This window comes from Lagopus leucura, unplaced genomic scaffold (genome assembly GCF_019238085.1).
Source record: "Lagopus leucura isolate 7727_CA_CO unplaced genomic scaffold, USGS_WTPT01 Super-Scaffold_100014, whole genome shotgun sequence".
NCBI classification, from domain to species: domain Eukaryota; kingdom Metazoa; phylum Chordata; class Aves; order Galliformes; family Phasianidae; genus Lagopus; species Lagopus leucura.
In genome coordinates this window covers 4,898,363-4,914,284 of record NW_024962268.1, presented here as the reverse complement: position 1 = coordinate 4,914,284, position 15,922 = coordinate 4,898,363, and the positions used below count along the sequence as shown (strand labels likewise).

Here is a 15,922-nt window from a genome sequence, read left to right as displayed (position 1 = left end):
GAGCTGCATCAGTAAAAAATATGCTGCTGTAGAATTGAGGGGGAAATTATGAGTTTCTTCTTAATTATGTAGTATTATTTTTGCAATGCGGATACTAAAATTTGGTCCTGTAATTTCTCTTTTTTAGAGCCTCAGTTTAAGAACTGCAGGCCCAATTGCAAAATAGAAAACTGAATGTAAAGCAGTGCACTGAATGCAAGTAATCAAAAGCTATTCTGTGAAATAGTGCATCCAACATCACAGACTTAAAATGGTTTTGTTGTATTCATCTACTCTCTTTCCAGGGAAGAGCAACATAGATGAACATTGTGATCTGCTGCTCACTCTCATAAACAGCCTTAACACCAATCATTAAAATAATATTTATTTTTAAACATGTCATAGAAAGTTGTTATGCTTTTAAAGAAATCAAGCCTCAAATAGAATGTCTAGGTATAGAATAGGAAGAGGACAGGATAATCTTATAGACCTTTAACCAATATGCAAGATGTTTTGTAACAAAAATAATTTGCTATTGTTAAAAAAGGAAAGAAGAAAAAAAAACAGGAGCACATACTGATTTCTTTGTTTAGTGAAAATCAGGTTTCAGGTTAAGATGTACTTGATGTTTTACTACAGGAACAGCTAATCTAGGTATTCATCATAGCAAAAAATATGGGGGATAGATTTTTATCCGCTAATACATCTGTGCAGTTCCCTTGGCAATAGTCCTTTAGTTCTCCTCTGATATGCTTGACTGTTGTGTTTTTAAGGGTATCTGTCACTAGAGAATGATAATAGCTGAATCCACAAATGCCTGCATTAAGAAATGGAAACACATACCCACATTAATGGATGTGTAAACAATACATAACAAGACTTAACTTTTTGTTTGTTTGTTTGTTTGTTTTGTTTTGCTTGTTTGAAGCTATCTATCTAAAGAGCATTTGGACTCAGAAGGACAGAAAGAGCTGTTACTGTGCTTCTAAGATTTTTTCACAAATTACCTGTAGTTACTGTACTAATTAGAACATATAGCTGACTTCCTGGTAACATTCTCATGCTTTCTTGAGAGGTCTTCAAGAGACAAAGAGAAATGGGTAAATGCTTATTCTGCCTCTCAGATACATGATAAATAGCAGATTTTGAATGACGAAAGAAAGTGTATTTACTCTTTTTTCTTCAGGATTGCAGAAGATTCACCTGGATGTCTCTTGGGGATAGACAGGTAGAAGGCAGATATTTACTGCCCTTTGCATCATTCTGTCACATGAAATTTGGCTATGAAACTGTGTGTTTCCCCAGGAGACAAGAAGTGAGTTTGGGAGGTGGAGAAGCAGGAGACTGGAGTTGCTGAGGGGATGATGCAGCAGCACCCACATGCCTTCTCCACAGCTCCACAAGGGCAATCATGATTTTTAAACATGTCAGGGAAAGCCCTGGAGAGGCACAGCTTTGATCCACCATTAATGTGTATGTTCCTGTAACAGCATATACCAGCACACAGCTTTCTTGTGCCAACAGTTATACTGAATTACTGAAAATAATCTTTCTAAATTCCTGTTTCAGTTCATGGTGATGTTAATGGGACCCAGCATCAGTTAGTGCTCAGTGGTATCTCCATAACCTTCTTGAAGCTTGTTGCACACCAGAGAGATATCACCTCAGCTCAAGGGAAGGTGTATAATGAGCCCTTATTTGACCTAGTTTATTTGTTTCCCTAGAAGAACAAGCCAAAGTAAATCATCAGTGACTTGAGGATATTAAGTTCTTCACAAGGTTTGAATTTGGGGGAAAAGTAGGAGGAGCTTGCTACTTAAAGGGAAATACAGTTCTTAATAAAAATTGACTTATTAGCTAGTAATCATTCATTATCATTTTGTAGGAATTTTGCAAAGTGATCACAGTTACATTGTTGATGCCATTGAATTTGATTTTCTACTTAAATTCTTTGGAAAATCATCTTAGCTAAAAATATGAAAGGCAAATTGAGTATCCAGGAGAACTGTCAACAAATTTGATGTCTAATGGATTAAGCAGAAGGCTTGGAGTTATGGTTGCTGCCAACTGAAGTCAACAGCACACTCAGTGTTGTACGATTATGAAATTGTTAAGTATCCTTGTCTATATTTTGTAAATGCTACAACAGAATTTTTACCCGGTAACACAAGAAAAATCATCTGGCATGAGCATCTCAGATAAGGTCTAGAACACAAGATGCTATGTTTGGTTTGTAATGCAAGAAGCAATAGTTTTGTCTATACAAGTTATTTAGGAAATTAACACTCTGGAAAGTTAATCAGTTAAATGAAGTTCACAAACAATACTCATCTAATTACTAATCCTAATTTAGACTACTCAAACCACAGCCACACCTAAGATTTGTGTTCCACTAATCTAGATGTGGGATGTAAGATCTGTAAAGCATGCCTCCCTCTGAAAAGTTCATCATTTAATCAATGCAACATAGATCTATCTGGGAGGATGGTAGAGAGGTAAAAAAACCTCAGCTATTACCTCAATTTTCCATCAGAGAAGCAGTGGCAGAGCAGCAGGGCGGCTTTCCCAAAGCTGCCCTGGAGCACTGCAGTGCAGTCAGAAGTAAAATTTGTAATGTGTTGCTCCAATGCCCCAGTCACAGGGCCTGCAATTAGAAACATCTTCAGATCTCAATACTTTCAGATTTCCTCTCAGGAGCAATTATGCTGTCATCTTTTAGTAAAAAGGGAAATGATCACGAGTTGCCTGCTATCTGACAGATGGACTGAATGTAACAGCTTTCTCTGCTTCAGTAACAATATGGACTAAAATTTCTTTAAAAACGTGAAGCTTACAGTAACCAAATACAAAACTATGTACATACCTGTTTTAAAAATGGCTTTTTCACTAGGTAAGCTACACCCTGTACAGTTCACAGCCATGACCCACACACTATAACAGCGGTCTGGCTCCAGGTCCTCCAAAATGCAGTGGCTCTCCTTCACTGTCACTCTGTATTCTTCTACCAAACCTAGGAGAAACACACACAGGCTGGTACACCTACATATATCTCTCGTAGGGCCTGTAATAGTTCCTCTCATCTAACATGTAAGAAATAGTATGTTAAAAAGTTGCTATTAGCCAAAAGGTCAGTATTTGACTCAGTTTTGACAGAAAGTTTTTTACATGCTTTTGGGCGCACTTTAAAGTCACCAGTGGTAAGGGGAGCTTACGACCTTCAGTCTTACTGTATAGTAGGCTGCAGTTTGAGACATACATTTAACAGTTATCAACTCTGGTTTAATTTCTCTAGAGGATAGCTATTTCTCATAATGAGTTTATATCCCATGCATCCATTTTTAGGCACACATACACAAACAGATGCATGTTCTGAGCTTTTTGACGAATGAGCAATTGTATCCTCTTTTCTCAGTTTCCACACTTAACATATAGAATCGTTAATGTCATTTTGAAAAACATCTCTGAAATATATGGAAAAACTGTGGAGATTCTAATGAACTTTTCATGCTGTTTTTTAAATCAGCATACATTTTGAGGCTCTACAAACCTAAGTGGGCATATCCTTTTGCAAGCTCTATTTGTATCAAAGGAATAGCAGGGACACATCCTCTCTGAAAGTCGGGCTGCTTTGTAAAAGCATCTAAGTAAGGTCGTTGCTGCTTCTCTACAAACAACTATCCTGCACTTTGCAGACAATGGTATTTATATTGTATTTTGGAGGGTGAATGAGAAGATAGGGAATGTCATCTACTTCCTGCTCTCCTCTACTGTTACCTGTCCAATGGAGGATTTCCCCACTGCGTCCTGCACCCTCCCTGTAGCTCAGCCTCCCTTGTGCTGACATGAGGTCACTGGAGAAAGGGCTGCTGCTGTCATGAAGACAAGACCTTACGCACCTCCCTCATCTTTGCTGGCTTGAAGCTCCTCCATACAATACACCTGGAAGCAGTCAATGGCGTCCCCTTCATTCACAGTCCAGTAGACAGCAATGGAGGTGCTGGTAGCTGAATTTGGCTCCTGAGGTATTAAGGTCGGTGTCTGTGGGACTGAATAGAGAATCCTCAGTTGTTATTCACAATCCTGTTTTTTCAGGTGAATTAATTACAGGTTCATGAGCAATCATGTTTCTTATTTTCATTCAAGTGCTTGTTTCCACAGAAAAATGCAGCAAGCATTGGAAACAGTTTTAAAGCAGTAAGTTCATCTGAACTAGAGACAGTAAAAAATTAATTGCTCAGAATAAGAATCTGGTTGCCCATTTCTTTCACAGACCCAAAAATTAAGATTCAGTACTAAGATTCAGTTTGGGCTAAACCCAGCCCAAAGCATGTGCCAATGTCCTGCACAGCTCTCAGAGTCCCTGCCTATAGGAGATGCACAGATGGACAACTGTGTGGCTGCTCATTTCTAGCTTCCACAAGCTGAGAAGAGCAGAATGCTGCCTCCCAGGCCTAGATAAGTAGAGCTGTCACAAAACCCCAGTGGTAGCAAGAATGCCTCTTCCTTCTCCAGCAGACCTGCTCCCTCCAATCACAGTTCCTCCAGCTGCAGTCCAGCTCTGCACTTCACTTCAAGGCGCAGAAGTCCAAGGGACACCCAATAATTTGAGGTCATCTCCTCAGATGGGACAAAATGGGCCTGGACTTCAGTGCAGGCTTCTGTGGCAAATGCCTTTTCCATTACACTTTGTCATCAGAGGAATAAAAACCTTACAGAAAGAATGCCTGTGAAATTGGAGACTGAAAGCACTTCTTTGAAGCAAACAGCACAGGATAGCTTGTTGATGGGGAGAGGGAGCTTGCAGAAGAGAGCCTTCAGAGAGTAATATAACTGATCCCAGAAAAGTGTGCAGGTGAAAGGAGCTTGTACATATGGAGGGATTCACGCAGTGTCTCAAATACATTGTCAGACTGGCAACAACGGGTATGTGCTTTTAGGAAAAGGAAGATTCAGACATTGTGCACTCAAAGCCTGAGAAACAGGAAGCTCCCTGAAACTAATCTGCCCAGATGTGGACTCAAACTGCAGGTAGACAGCTGGGTGATCCTGCCTGGTATGGTCATTTCCCCTTAGTCCTAGATCCTTGGTCAGCCTGTGGAGTTCTGCCTTAGCCAAGTTTTCCAAACCTCATAAAACAGACCGGATTACTGAGAGGATCTTGACAGCCCTTATAAATACCTTAAGGGCGAATGTCAAGTGGATGAGGCGAGTTTTGGTGGTGTCCAGCAAGAGAACAAGGGGCACCAGCAAGAACATGGCATGTTCCATATGAGCATGAGGAAAAACTTGTTTACTTCAAGGGTGACAGAGCACTGGAACAGGTCACCCAGAGAGATTGTGGAATCTACTTCTCTGGAGCTGTTCAGGACCCACCAGGACATTTCTCTGTGCAACCTACTGAGTAGATGATTTCCAGAGGTCCTTTCCAAGTACTGCAATTCCATGATTCTATGGTCTCTCACAGGGATTGCCTCAAAAACTTCTAAGTTCTCCAAATTTCATACAAACTTTGCTGCTGATCTGCACAGATCCCTCTCTGTTGACATATTATTACTATCTAAGATTGTGGTTTAACAGGGAGGGAGGGGAAAGAAAGAAACGACCCCCCTTCCCTCCACAAGATGTTCATTGTTGAAGTAATTGCATGGAACAAAAATATATTGGTCTCTTTCTTCACACAGTAAATTTCCATACTGCATGAATTCTGTTAGAATCTCAGCAAAAAAGCTTTTGCTTTTCCTCAGTCATCTTCACAGTAATGATGATGATCCCCTGTGGCATGAACAAGGCAAATGCAGATGCTGTTTGTTTCCTTATGATTTATGCAGAGAGCTAACAGTACAGTAGGATTACATCTGCTTCCCACTGAAAAAAATAACCTTTTCATTGCTAAAACCATCCCCATTTTGTCTTTTGACTGCATCTGGTCGGTCAGTTTAAAAATTGTTCACCTTTAGGAAAGGACTACCTTTCAGGTGAGCCAGTGGGAAAACAAGCTTCTTTTCCTGTGAAGTTGCCTAGAAACTATTATGATCACAGAAACTCCACAATTCCAAAATTTGTTATTATGCCAAATCCAAAGAGAAACTAGTATATTGAATGAAGCTGCTGGAAAAAAAGTTATATATCAAAATTCAGTTCAGTTGCATTGAAAAGCATTTGATTTCTAATTTACTTCTGCATGATAAGAGATAAACTTTTGAAAGGAAGCAATTTCAAAGCAAAAAGTTGAACTATTTTCTGTGGAAATAGAATATTTCTGCATTATCAAAATGCTGGTTCTTTTTAACATGAATTTTGATCAAACAAAAGAGCTACATGCACCACAAGTTATACTAAGTTATATTTTTCAAAAGAAAAATGGTACATTTTCTGATCTGTTTAATGTCTGCTGAAGTATTGTACTGTAAGGAAGCTTCTTGATGCCACTTGAACTCCATGGATCACAACACAGAAGATAATAATCCAAAATGCTTAATAGATGTTTACACATTTCCTGTGCAATCGAAATAATTTTTCCTTTGCTTTGTGATCTTGAAGATGGAGAGCAGTTACATTCCTATGTGATTTTAACAGATGATTGTTACCATCATCAAAGGTCCTCATTTTTTGGTATAAATGAGCAGGACCTAGGCTTTTGAAAGAATATTTTTTTTTATTTTGAAATTATTTCAGCTCCTCTTGTGACAGAACTTGTGCTTTAGTGTGCACAAGTGCATACTCATAGGTCTTCTTTATGATTACATGTTTCTTAATGGGTGACTTACATGAAAGGAGGAATAATCTGAGGGAAAAGGAGTTTCCATTAGTGAATGTGGAATATTTGAAAATGGATGGTATTTTGCAGGAAAGATTTTTCTATAGTTATGAAAATAAAGTTCTATGTATTTGCTCAGTAAAAGACTGTTATTTCTGTAGGAAAAAATATGTGGATTGAAGAAACATGACAAATTCACATCTATTTAATCAAATTGATTAAATCAAAACAAATTCAGAATGTCTGGCATTTGCCTCTGCTATTTGATAAATGATGTACTCAGAGTCTTCAATTCAAAATTTAGTTTCACGCAGGCACTTACTCCCATTTTCCTTCAGGAAGGGCATAATTTTGAAAAAAATATGTATTTACTCCACTGCTCACCAAAGTAAAAATCACAGTAGGAACAGAGATATTTGGTAGTTGAAGTGAAGGATGAAAAACAGAAATTTTAGAAGGAAGAAAAGAGTATGAAGCATGTAAAATGAAAAGCTTTTAAAGTCATTGACTGGTTGACAGTCATTCATTTCCAGTCTGTAAAAGCGGACCAAGTCTGGACCAAGCCATTTGGTGTTCAGTAAACACAGTAATAAGTGAAGATAAAACTACACAGCAGATCTCAGCAATCTGGGAAAAACACACTGGGAATGACTTGTGGGAAAAGGAAGTACAGCAGGAAAAAATGAGTTAGTTCTCCCGTATGACTTTCACAGTAGGTAACAACACATGGAGGAAAGTATGGTTGTATGTAGGGAATTGTGAGAGAGAGTTTAGGAAATAAATGGTGGTATATTGCACATTTACACTACTAAGTCAACACTGGCTAAGAGTAAATTAAAAAAATGTATTTTAATCTGATTTTGTAAGTAAATGAGGCTGAGATAATAATGCATGAAGAAATGCCAGCCTAATCTCACCTGAGAAGTTTTGAATCCCTTAGATAAATTCACAGGTGTGACAAGGAAGTTAAGGTCTGGGAGATATTCAGTTTCTCTACTAAATAAAAATAAGTGACTATGTGCAGGAAGAAAACAATCTAGCCACAGTGGCACTGCTGAGTGCAATCAGCTCTTACTAGGTACAGGAGAGTCTGAACAAGAGTGCACTTCTCCAACATCCCACCTGATAATCCATCAAGGTAACAGAGCACCAAATGGACACTGATGTTCTGGTTGCTCTACTCAGGGACCAAATAGGAGAAAAAAGTCATCATCTGAGTAGCCATAGAGTGACTGTTACAGCAGTGGTGCATGTGACAGTGAGAAGGATGTCATAAAGCTGGACAGTGAGATGTGATTCTCCCAGAAGAACCCTTCTCTTTAGAAAGTCACTATAGACTTACATTTCATGGAGAGAAACGGATTGTCATTAGTAGCTCTCTAGATCTGGATAATGCCTATAAATGTATGTACAGGCAAAGCAGCAAGCCCACTTAGGCAGGCTTTTTACAGAATATGAAATAGAGATGAAGAAGTTTCTTTATCATGTGCAATTTTAACCACTGTCTTCAGAAGTAAAGGCTTATTCCAGCTAAAGTTATAACTTCCTTTTCATATCCCCATATGGAGGAGTTCCATGGAATCACAGAATCATAGAATGGCTTGGATTGAAAAGAACCACAATGATCATCTAGTTTCAACCCCCCTGCTATGTGCAGGGTTGCCAACCACCAGACCAGGCTGCTCAGAGCCAAATCCAGCCTGGCCTTGAATGCCTCCAGGGATGGGGTGAGCATCCACAGTCTCTCTGGACAACCTGTTCCAGTGCTCCCCCACCCTCTGAATGAAAATCTTCCTCCTAATATCTAACCTAAATCTCCCCTATCTTAGTTTAAAATCATTCCTCCTTTTCCCATCACTATCAATCCATGTAAACAGTTGTCTTTCCTGCTTATGAGCTCCTTTGGAGTACTGGAAGGCCACAATGAGGTCTCCCCAGAGCCTTCTCTTCTCCAAGCTAAACAAGCCCAGTTCCCTCAACTTTTCTTCATAGGAGAGGTGCTCCAGTGTGCTTTCAATATGCCTTCATTCACATGGCATAAACCCAGGGATCTTGGCCATCAGTCGTTCCCTGGCTTTCCTCCCCACATGGAGCTGCATCCCTCTTGGAGGATGCATGCTAAGGAGACTTCCATGTCTGCCTACAAGGAGACAGCAACTTCTTTAGCCTCATGAGATTTACAGAGATATGCTGATAGTCTGAGATACTGATCTTTTAAAAAAGACAAGAATCCTCCATGATAACTCTCCTCCCTCTGCTCATCTTAATGCCTTACTATAAGCCAAACACTTGTGCACAATTAGACTTCATTTTACATTCAACTCTGATTGCTAATAACATGGTTTGCAAATTTATACTTCTGAAATTGATTCTATTTTTAGCTTCCTAAGATTTCCAAAGTATTGCCAAAACATTAACTTTTGTAAAGATGATATTCAGAGATTCTTACCAGCCACATGTTTTAAAGAGTTCTGGTTGCTCTTTCCTGGACTGTCCTCATAGTGCTCAAACAGTGAAAATGTACTGGGCACCTTTTCTAAAGAACGAGTAGCATCCATTGCAGAACATAACCTATTTAGGATAAAATATAGCCATGTAAATCTCTCGTGGTGTCATGTAGCTTCCAAAGGCCAGAAGCAATGTCCATGCTACATAACTTTCTCTAAGTTTCCTGTTAAGTTGAGGACTGCATGCAAGGAGAAGTTCTGAATTTGAACATTTAGAGCATACTGACAATTCACATAAGAAACACACTGAGAACAAACACTATCTGTATATCTGTATATAATCTCTGAGAATGAGAGGATTTGAATTTCACAGTAAGACTTCCAAGAGCATCAGATTTTGGGCACAGTAGCACAAGGTTACAGTCAGCACTGAACTACAGCAGCTGATCTGCAGATATAAGGTAAAACAGTTGCTTGTGGCAAACAAACTAACAAAGCAAAACAAAACAAAAACAAACAAGAAGGAAGATGGATTTCACCTGATTTGCCTACATTTGCTGAGTTCATTAGAAGAAAAAAAAATCAAACATATTTTTAACTTTGAGACACGAACAACTGAAGGAGATGAAAGATTATTTTTTCAAAGCAATTGAAATTTACCTTTCTCCTCTTTGTTTTTCACTGAAGAAGTGAAAAATCATTGTAGCACTTAATTATGTATAATTTTCACAAAGCAAAACAAGTATTAAATATATTTTCTTTGGAAAAGCATGCATTGTTATTTAGGTTTTTCATAATATTTTCGGCAAGTCAGGTATTATTAAATAAAATAATAACCAAACTCAAGCACAAAACTGAATTAACATTAAGTTTAGTGTGCAAGTTAACAAATGTAGTTAACAAAATACAAATGAACTCTAAGCATGCAGCAAGTCTTTGAAAAAAGCTAAGTGCAGATGTGAAACCAAAATAACATGTTTTGTCATAAAGCAGGAGAGTCCAAATTTATAGTCCTAATCCTGCAAATATATGGGAATTATAAAGGGATGTTTGGCACATTCTCATCACTCCATTTTCCTGGGTTAGTAATTTTACAATAACCTGGAACCCTTGTGTCATTTTTACATCCTAGTCTATCAACCCAGATCAGCATTTGTATCACTGTGATGACTGAGGCAGCGCTGACGATGGTATGTTTGCACCATGCAGTGCCACAGCCTCATGGCAAAGTCAGTGGTGGTTGTCTCTGTAAATGAAGCAAGCAAAGCGAAATTTCCTTTAGTTTTGAGGCTTCTATAGGGGAATCCTGGAGACTGTCTAACTAGTCATAGTTCATCTTGGAAAATGTATTGGGGGAAAATGAACTAAACTGAACATTTGTCTAATGAGGGATAGAGGTCACCAAAATGACTCCCCCAAGGCATATGTCATATTACACGTAGCTACTGAAACACAGTAGTAAAATATCACATGGTAGTGATGTTAATAAATATAAACATGGTCAAAATGGTTTCTAGTATGTGTGTATGTAGCAGTAACTACAAGGAACATGTGCTCAATGCCTGAGATTTAAAATTAAGTCAGGAATTTAAAATGGCACTTATTTAATTGATGTGTTATAGAACATATACAAAACACGTCAGAACTGGTTAGTTACAGTACTAGCAACAAGTATGAAGTTATTATTTACAAGGTTGATAAAAGTAACTACCAATATTAGCAATATTGTTAGTAAATTGAGCATCCAGCAGCATCCATCTAAGCCTGGTATTCACTCCAGAGCACTTAACCCATACTTCAGATACCTTTTGTTCAATTCTTTAGATGACTACGGAAAAAAAAAAGAAATATATTAACAGTTTCAAAATCCTGAGAATATTGAAGAGTCCCCCATCCACCCCACAGTTCTCTACTATCCACAGAGATAAAAACACAGGGTTTTATTGACTAAATGTTGGTTGGGATGCTGCTCATTCACACCCACAGAGAATTTGGTTCCTCAAGAATGTTTCTCCTTCAAAGCTCTCACTCAGCAGGCTATTCAAGTCTATCTGGTTTAAAACTCCTAGGGAGCTAGTATTCAATATCTGGGTATAAAGACCAGGGCACAGTCAAATACTTTTCTAAATCAAAGTTTTTGCAGAAGATAATAACTTTTGCATTAATAACACATAAATACCAATTATGTCTGAAATTTCCTTCATAACTGCTGTTCACCAGAAGCAGGTTGAGATTTGCACCTGTGGAGTAAGAGTTTTTCCCATACTCCATGAATTGACACCTAACATTTCCTGTCTCAGAAAGAAAAGTTCCTGTCCTATATCAAGTAAAAGAAAGGGATAGGGAATCTTTTATGATCTAGTTAAAATCCTGAATATCATGGGAAAGAGTTATCCTAATCCAGTACTTCACAAATTTTATCAAGAAGATAAAAAACATTTCTCATCCATCCCAAGATAGCCCACCTCTCAAAGGACTCTCTAGGTTCCTAAGCCATTGAGCAGCTCAACAAGAGGAAAGACAAATATTGCTCCACCATTTCTATAACTGTTGGTATTTGGTCTAAGGAGCTTCTATTCCAAAAGCTGTTCTATTTTGTATGAATGATTAGTCTTCAAAAAGTAATTTTAATTTTTCATTTTCTTGCATCCTGTGATAGCTTCTGCAACTTCCAAATTACAGGCTAATTCTACAATGGGAGCAGATTCTTGTCACAGAAATCCTATCACCTTCTGATACAGTTCTCAAGAGGAGGAAGTAACATAGCTGACCTGTGAACAATTCTTGCAACACAAGAACAATCTTGGAGGACACAGGTCATTAATGATTAATTTGCAAGAGTCTCTGTAACCAGTTGGTGGCTGACTGATGACTGTGTCATCAGGTAACTCAAGTCACACAGATTCACGCAGAATGTTTTTCAAATCTTGGAAGGACCACCACAGACATGAATGTCACATGTGCATTTCTAAACCTCATCTGACTAGGAATCTTTCAATAGTAAACATTTATCTCAGTGTCTATAACTTGAATGCATACCTACTTTCTGTGTCTCCCCATATAGATAAACAAACAAAAACCACCAAAAGAACCATTTTGCTTTCACTTTGGTTAATTTTCAGTTATGCTTTCTTTTTCCACCTTTCTTTCCAACAGTGAAGTAACTCTTACTATGACATTTATTGTTCCTCACTGGTAAACTCTAGATAAATTATTGAGACGTCTCTCAGTTTTCTCTTCACAAAACAAAATAGAACTATTTTAATTCTGTAAGGCATATTTTCCTACTATGCATCATCTTTGCAATTCTCTATTAACATGACAAAAGCAGCTGATCTGGCATTTCAAGGATGGAATAACTGAGCTTGCAGGATTTAGAGATCTTTAAAGAATGAAACATAAATATCTTTTTCTCAGCTCAGGCACTGCGTAAATTGTAAGTTCTTTCCTAACTAGTCTAATAAAAACGACGTGAATGCCATTTGTACTTACATTTAGGAAAACAAATCCATTGAGTTCTTCCATTTCCTTTACTGTAGTCTCCAAAGTTTCCTTTGCTGAATCAACAGTTTGCTGGAAGTTAACCATCTGTTCATAAAGGTACTCCATTTTCATCTTCTTCACTTCTTCAAAGTTTTCTGATTTTTCATCATACTGTGTTACCATTTTCTTAAGCATCTCTTCATTCTGCTTTTCCAATAACTCTGCATTTTTCTTACAGTTTTCCTAGAAAATAAAAACAGATATAAATTGATCTGCAGACAGAAATTACAATAGTTAATGAATACACAGAATTTCTCAATGCCCATACATGATTCATCCACCAGATTCCTGGCATCCTGACAGTAAGAGAACTTTATTTCTGTAAGCAAGCTCATCTGGGACAAATAATTCTGGAGAAATACATTTAAAATAATGGCAGATATATATTTTAAAATGTGAATGCTTAAAATTAAACTTCTATATTCAAGCATAGAGAGGAAGTCTGATTACAAAATAGCTAAAAATTCATTCTTTCAACTGAAGTTAATACAGTCCTCACGACTTAAAAATGTATAGCCATTGGGCAGTGTATTTAGATGTCTAACGCAGGTCTCTAAACACAGACAGAGAGTGAACTTTTTATAAGCATAATCAAAATCAAGGGAGCTTTTTCCTCCTGTGCTTGCTAGTCACATATTACGCTTTGCAATGATGTGCAAAAAAGAAATCTTTTTTTCCATTTAACGCAACTCCTTCCAGCAAAAGTCATTTTGAGGACTAGAGAAATAGCCTATTGTAGAATAAAAAATGACACTATGAAAAAGTCAAATGTAATTTAGAAGCAGTACTGTAGAGGGACAGAAAATCAATGTGAAAAAAAAACTGGACTTACCTCCACAGAGTTAAATAGGGATTCAATATCACTCACAAACTCTTCAATCTTCATTGATTTTTTTTCCAGTGCAATTAGCAATTCACCTAATTGATCCTGAAATTCAAAAAGTATTGTTAACTGTGTTGTTTTATAAAGTTTTCACATGCAACATATTATGTTGAAATGGATATTTTTCTTTTCCATAAGCTGCAATTAGAGCAATTGCTAAATTAAGTTCAGGCATCTCCCTGGATGCAAAGGCAAGCACAGAAATAGCAACTGGAACATCTACAAAACTGTTTCCAATCCAAAAAAAGTTATCTCAGTTCAACAAGGTGCTGAGTGTCTCTACAAGTTGTCAAACACTATGGATTCTATTGTAGCTTTGTTAGAAACAGAGGATACGTAGAGCCTCATGAGTATCCTCAAGAGGAAAAAAACCCAGAAGAAGGAGATTATGACAGGAAATTATGAGGCTAACAGATTATGAAGCACTATGATTTTGTTTTTTAATTAGAGTTTTAAGGATATTTCCTTGTAAACCAGAATCCATCAAAATTGCTGTTTGAATTATATGTGCAAACAAAAGCAGTCCAAGGGACAACAGGCACCAGAAACAACTCAGAACTTTTTCTTGATGCTTCTTGACCATTCCTAAAAGAAACTAGCTGTCTGCTCAAGTAAAATTTATAATTTGTAAGAATATTTAGTTGTAGATAACTGGCATAAATCTGAAAGGAAGGTCAACAGGTCAACTCCTTTGGTAACAGCTTCCTATTATGGCAAACTTCTACAGTCACATCTGTTCAAAAACTAGCATATTACTTTCCATTAATTATAAGTGTCACATTGGACTGTAAAGCTGAAAGCTGACTTTATAAATATTAAAAGCCAGTCACCAGTATTCAGAGGAAAAGTTCTGTTTGTCAAGATAACCTGCAAAATCTAACAGGTGCCATCCACAGCTCATTTTTTTAAATTGTGATGCTATATCCCTACAATAAAGTTCAGGCAACAAGCATTTTGCTATCTTAATATTTTCTCAGCGATTATATGAGGCAACAAGAAACATACAAATATCATCTCAAAGTAACTTGAGCCTTGAGTGCTAGAATCATGTGAAGCCAAGCCTGTGCTGAGGCCAGAATTAATCCTGGCTTCATGTCTGTGTTCCACAGCCAGGGAGTGATATCATGGGACATTTATTTGTGGCTTAATTTGACTTGCTGCAATGCAAGTATGTATGAGAGATGGTTGAGGTCTATGACTTTGCTAGTGACTTACTGGTAACTAATTATCACTTCTATGTCAAGCATGGATGGCCATATATAAAAATTAACTCTGCTGCCATACAACTGCACACCATGAAGATAGTTTGCAAATATTGATATTTGAACTGGCACATTCCTCCTCTACTTTAAATTTCACTTTCTTATATATGATCCGTCATAAAAATAACATAATAACAGAAATGTGAACAGTTTTGGAATGTTAATGAAACTGTACTAAATCTGTATTACGGACAACTGATCATGAGCCAGAAAAGAGACCTCCCCTTTCAGAAGTGAGATTAAACAGCTGGTAAACAAGAATATCTTTATAATTGTACATAAAAAAATCTGATATGGGAAAAGTGAAACATCACACGCTTATGGTTTTCACAAATAGAACTGTAATTAAGTGAAGAATGAGCTTCCACAGAAATGAAAGCATTTTCACCATTATTGAGATCAAAGTTGTGCCCTACTAAAATGGGATACGTTTCTATCAGTTTTTTAGAGTAATACAGCTTGAAACTAGTAGAAAGAACCAAGACTTGTAAAACTCTTACCAGCAGCACAGCTAAAATACTATTAGGGTAGGCAAACATGAAGAGAAAGAACAGGAAATGTGGACGAGATTTCAAAAAAATATGCATTGTAAACTCTGTAATTCGTCTAATATCTCCAAGCAACCAATACACATAACTGGACTGGGGTACGTTTTGTGATGATAATGGCCCCTGCATATTGAGGTTTCTGTAACTTGTCGAATGAAATAAGCTGCTCTTACAAAAATTCTCTTCAGTGAAACACCTTCCCAATTCTTACTTCACACATACAAAACAGACAAACATGCACAGATAAGAAGACTAGAAGATGAAAGGTATGGTAACAGCTACATATAAGCATGGCCATTCAAACTTCTGAATAAAAAAGAATATCAGCTTAGCAAGCTGAGGACTCTACAGGACACCTTAATGATATTTTCCCTTCAAGATTTCTCTCATGTGTTTAGGAATAGCTTTTATTTCATAGATATTATGATAGCCTTTTAACTGCTTTCTGAAGACTTTCCACTGACTACATGGGAAGCATAGAGAAATTAGACTCAGCATTTCCT

General features: G+C 37.4%; 1 protein-coding gene across 1 annotated transcript in view; it reads right to left on the bottom strand.

Annotated features, from left to right (window-relative positions):
• Positions 1-15,922, bottom strand: part of CMYA5 (cardiomyopathy associated 5) — a 49,875-nt gene that overhangs the window by 14,985 nt on the left and 18,968 nt on the right. Inside the window, exons 3-8 of the mRNA XM_042875121.1 lie at positions 13,559-13,654; positions 12,676-12,909; positions 10,989-11,011; positions 9,186-9,307; positions 3,876-4,025; positions 2,843-2,989 (exon numbers count right to left, since the gene is read on the bottom strand). Coding sequence (XP_042731055.1) covers positions 2,843-2,989; positions 3,876-4,025; positions 9,186-9,307; positions 10,989-11,011; positions 12,676-12,909; positions 13,559-13,654 — 772 coding nt within the window. The remainder of the gene's footprint in view (positions 1-2,842; positions 2,990-3,875; positions 4,026-9,185; positions 9,308-10,988; positions 11,012-12,675; positions 12,910-13,558; positions 13,655-15,922) is intronic.